The sequence below is a fragment of the Cydia strobilella genome, chromosome 9 (genome assembly GCF_947568885.1).
Source record: "Cydia strobilella chromosome 9, ilCydStro3.1, whole genome shotgun sequence".
NCBI lineage: Eukaryota > Metazoa > Arthropoda > Insecta > Lepidoptera > Tortricidae > Cydia > Cydia strobilella.
Window position 1 is genome coordinate 17,458,520 of NC_086049.1, and position 4,424 is coordinate 17,462,943.

Consider the following 4,424-nt stretch of genomic DNA (forward strand, 5'->3'; position numbering starts at 1 on the left):
GATGTTTTAAACTCGGCATGGTTCTAGTTTCAATATTAAGCCGTGACGTAACGTCCGTCTATCAGCCAGATTACGAACGATAAGTAAATGCCCGAAATTTTTTGAAAGTAATCGTGATATTCATATTTGTGTTTATCAAGTCACTGCACTACGCGTTTATAAATATCAGTGTATATAATAGAAATCAACATAACAAGGTTCAACAGACCAGAGTAGCCATTACTAGCTAGTAGCTAGCAGTAGCAAGATACAACAAAGTTTGTATTAAAATGGTGTTTCTTACGGTAGTGACATTAGCAGTCGTTGTAAGTGTACTACTGTATTATTACTTTACAAGAACTTTCTCTTATTGGAAGGACCGAAATGTTGCCGGACCGAAACCTATACCGTTTTTCGGAAACATGTATAAATCCGCTTTGCGCTACGATAATATGGGTGGAGTTTTTAAAAACATATACGAAAGTTTCCCAAATGAGAAAGCGGTGGGAATGTTCAGGATGACAACTCCAACGCTCATTGTACGAGATCTCGACATTTTAAAGCATATTTTGGTAAAAGATTTCGACAAATTTGTGGATCGAGGCTTGGAGTTCAGCAAAGAAGGGCTAGGACAAAACCTGTTTCACTCCGATGGGGACACATGGCGAGGACTGAGAGCTCGATTTTCACCCATATTTACAAATTCAAAGCTAAGAAATATGATGTATTTGCTCAAAGATCGAGGTGATAAGTTCGTTGATTACGTAAGTGAGATTATAGCGACGACACCCGAGCAGGATGTCCATGGATTGGTGCAGAAGTACACAATGTCATCGATAACTGGGTGCGCCTTCGGTCTGGATATAGATACCTTTCGTGGAGATATTCAAGCTCTAACAAGAGTCGATAAGGAAATATTTACCCCTAATTATGCTCTTGAGTTTGATATGCTGTTCCCAGGTGTCCTTAAAAAGTTAAATATGTCCGTACTCCCGGCGTACGTAAGGAATTTTTTTAAAGAGCTTGTCGAAACTGTAACTACTCAAAGAAACGGACAGCCGTCAAATAGAAAAGACTTTATGGATTTGATGTTAGAAATGAAGAATAAAAAACAACTCGAAGTAACCAAAAAGGACAGTGATGGAGAAGCCTTTACTATTGAGATAACTAAGAGTGTAATGGAAGGACAAGCCTTTATATTTTACGTTGCCGGTTATGAGACCTCAGCTTCGACTATGGGTTTCATGTTGTACCATCTAGCATTGGACACTAAAATACAGGAAAGATTAAGAAATGAGATAGATGCATACGTTGAGAGACATAACAACATAATAGAACTGGATACATTGAACGAGTTACAATATTTAGATCAAGTTTTTAGTGAAACTCTCAGGATGTACCCGATACTGGACAATTTACAAAGGAAGGCTGAAAACGATTACGAATTACCGGGAACGAACGTCAAAGTAGCTAAAGATCAACTTGTGGTCATATCTGTTTCGGGTATTCACCACGATGAGAAGTACTACCCAGAACCGGAGAAGTTTGATCCCGATAGGTTTTCTCCAGAAAACGTAGCTGCCAGGCATTCCTTCGCGTATTTGCCCTTTGGCCTTGGACCGCGACATTGCATTGGTAAGTAAACAAACTTATTACGTAATTTAAACAAACTCGGATAAAATAGTCATTTTTATAACAGTTTTCAACCACATTTTTAATTTGTAGCTATGAATTTGTTTTGCATGTATACATTCATTTGAATATAGAGGTAATTCTAAAGAGTATTTAGTAGGAATGTACTTTATTATTCCTTCGATTATTTTAAATTACTTTATCGAGTTATAGATAAACTTTATAAACTATAAGTTTATATCTTAGTTTTTGTTCCTATAAATTTTTTTAAAGGAAATAAAAATCAATGCATACGTATCACCACAAAGAGCTTTTGCGACGTCTAATGTGATGACAGTTAAATACATATTCAGCAGGATTTTTAAACGTATTTTTAATTACTAATTAGTCAACCATTTCTCTCTATTTCAGGAATGCGGTTTGCTCGCGTGCAATCCTATGTGTGTATAATCCGATTGCTCTCAAAGTTCCGACTGGAAGCTGGCAAGAACACCGTTCGCTCCTTTTCCCACAACCCATATCGCCATCTGATCGCTCCGGCCAAGACCCTGTACGTGAATGTTTACCCGCGGTAGGACCTGTATAAATGAATTATAAAACTATTATCTATTCTAGAAGTATTAGAACAAATTAAATTATTTTCAGAAAATATTTTAATTTGTTTTTGTTTCAAGTAGAAACACTACTATATAAATTATAAACTGAAATAAATGTCCAATGAAAAAGTGTCCCGGATATGTCCTCAAACTACGTCCAAAAGGGAGGAATGGGCACTGTGAACATCTCGCTGTGTGTGGTCGGCACAGGACAGCGGATGTCATTCCAGATCTAGAGCAGAGCCCAACTGGGGAAGTACCTTCACCTTACAGAAAACCGCAGCCAAATAACACTAGACCCTACTCATAGTCCGTGTTCCTGTCGGTAAGTAAGGTTGCCAGAGCTCAACGAGGGAGAGGAGTGTTAGGGTCGGCAACGCGCGTGTAATATCTCCGGTGTTGCAAGCGTCCATAGGCTACGGTAACTGCTTACCATCAGGCGGGCCGTATGCTTGATTGCCACCGACGTGGTATAAAAAAAAAGTGACCAAGGCCTCCAGTGCTCCAGTGCACTTTTTCTAAATATATGACATTTATTTCAGTTTATTATCTATTCATTAGATAAAAAATAAAAATAAATAAATTTTGTACGGTGAGCTGCGAAATTGCATGGAGATATTTAAATGATTTCATTGAAGTCGCCATGCACTTTTACGGTTGATGGTACCTACTTGGTTTATTGTTTATTGTATTGACTTTCCTGTTTATCAATTTTGCCGTTTGAAAAAGACACGGAGTCGTTCGGAACTGTCAAATTTTTGGTCTAACTGACAGGCCGATATCGTCCGGCGGACTGATAGTCAGTGGGCCCCTTTATGCACACCCCTAGATCACCGTCCGCGCCTATGACTGAAAATATATACTATATCTATGTTTTAATACAAAACCGGGTAAATCGGGTAAAAATTGGGCATTCGAACTGTAATTTTAGTATCTGGGATATAAAAACAGTGCATAAGTAGCCTAGGCCTAGGCTTAGGCCTTAGGCCTTATTGGGATATGTCCGGTTCTTACTCGATATTTTACTCTGCTAAATATCCATACTAATATTATAAATGCGAAAGTCTGTCTGTCTTTCTGTCTGTTTGTTCCTTATTCACGCTTAAACCGCTGAATCGATTTAGATGAAATTTGGCATAGAGATAGGTTGAGTCCCTGAGGACATAGGATAGTTTTTATCCCGAAAATCATCCCGTAAGAAAGTAAAAAGCGGGGTGGAATTGAAATAATTAATGAAGTGCCTGCTAATTAGTATGCATATGCTCAAATTGAATTATTGCTATGAGATTTTTTCCAGGCGCTACTTTAGCTGCTGTTACTAAGTCCACGCAGACGAAGTCGCGGGCAAAAGCTAGTGAAATAATATGTAGGTACATATTTCGTAACTAACTAACAGAATCTAGTAAACGAACTTACAAATAAATAATTATTTTATTAACATACTTTTTGTTGGCACGTGGGCGGAGAAGGAGTCAGGAGTGGGACCAGCGCGTGTATTTTATGGCGTCTATTGGTAGTGGACGAGTACATCTTTCTTATTACCAAAGAGCATATAATAAGATAGAGCAGTACTGTCATAGTAAATTTTGTAACCGCTGTAAATTCACTGCCATCTATCGGCATACTTTAAAACTATAAATGAAGATTTATAAAAATACGTTAAAATGTATTTAAATATGGATAAATGATTTTTTTATTTGCATTAATTATTTTTATATGATTTTGACCCGTGTTCTTTCACTGATGTGCGTTAAAATTATAAATAACAAACGAAATCGTCAACGCCCTCTATACGAGAGTAGGCCAAAACTAGTGGTGCCCTCTGATCGAGAATCAAATTTTCGTGATTTTCGAGGCACGTTTTTTCCTTAGACTGTATACATCTATTACGGAGTTATATCTATCTTTGTTATTACTATCCTAAACCTATTGATTAAAGCGCCACCTATGGGCCTTCTCTTGAACTACTACCCTGGTGGGTGCGTAAAGTAGATAAGTCATCGAGAGTTCGATACAGAATAGAGGGTGTTCCATAGATGGCGCTGTTAACACAAGTTAACAGTTTTATTCTTTGTAATTGAAGTCTGAATTAAAATATTCATTGTAACTTATGTTTGAGCTAGCTTCAGAACAACCAGAGAGCCTCATAGAATTATCTTCATATGAATTGGATGTGATGTGGATGTGCTTGAATCTGCCGCGTAAATTACAAATTCT

The 4,424-nt window shown here is 37.6% G+C and overlaps 1 protein-coding gene across 1 annotated transcript; it reads left to right on the forward strand.

The window, feature by feature from the left end:
* Positions 1-233: 233 nt before the first annotated feature.
* On the forward strand, positions 234-2,770 carry LOC134744445 (cytochrome P450 6B5-like). The gene is made up of 2 exons (XM_063678257.1): positions 234-1,614; positions 2,023-2,770. Exons 1-2 carry the CDS (start codon positions 270-272, stop codon positions 2,184-2,186), a joined length of 1,509 nt encoding a protein of 502 aa, XP_063534327.1. The 5' UTR covers positions 234-269; the 3' UTR covers positions 2,187-2,770.
* Positions 2,771-4,424: the final 1,654 nt, after the last annotated feature.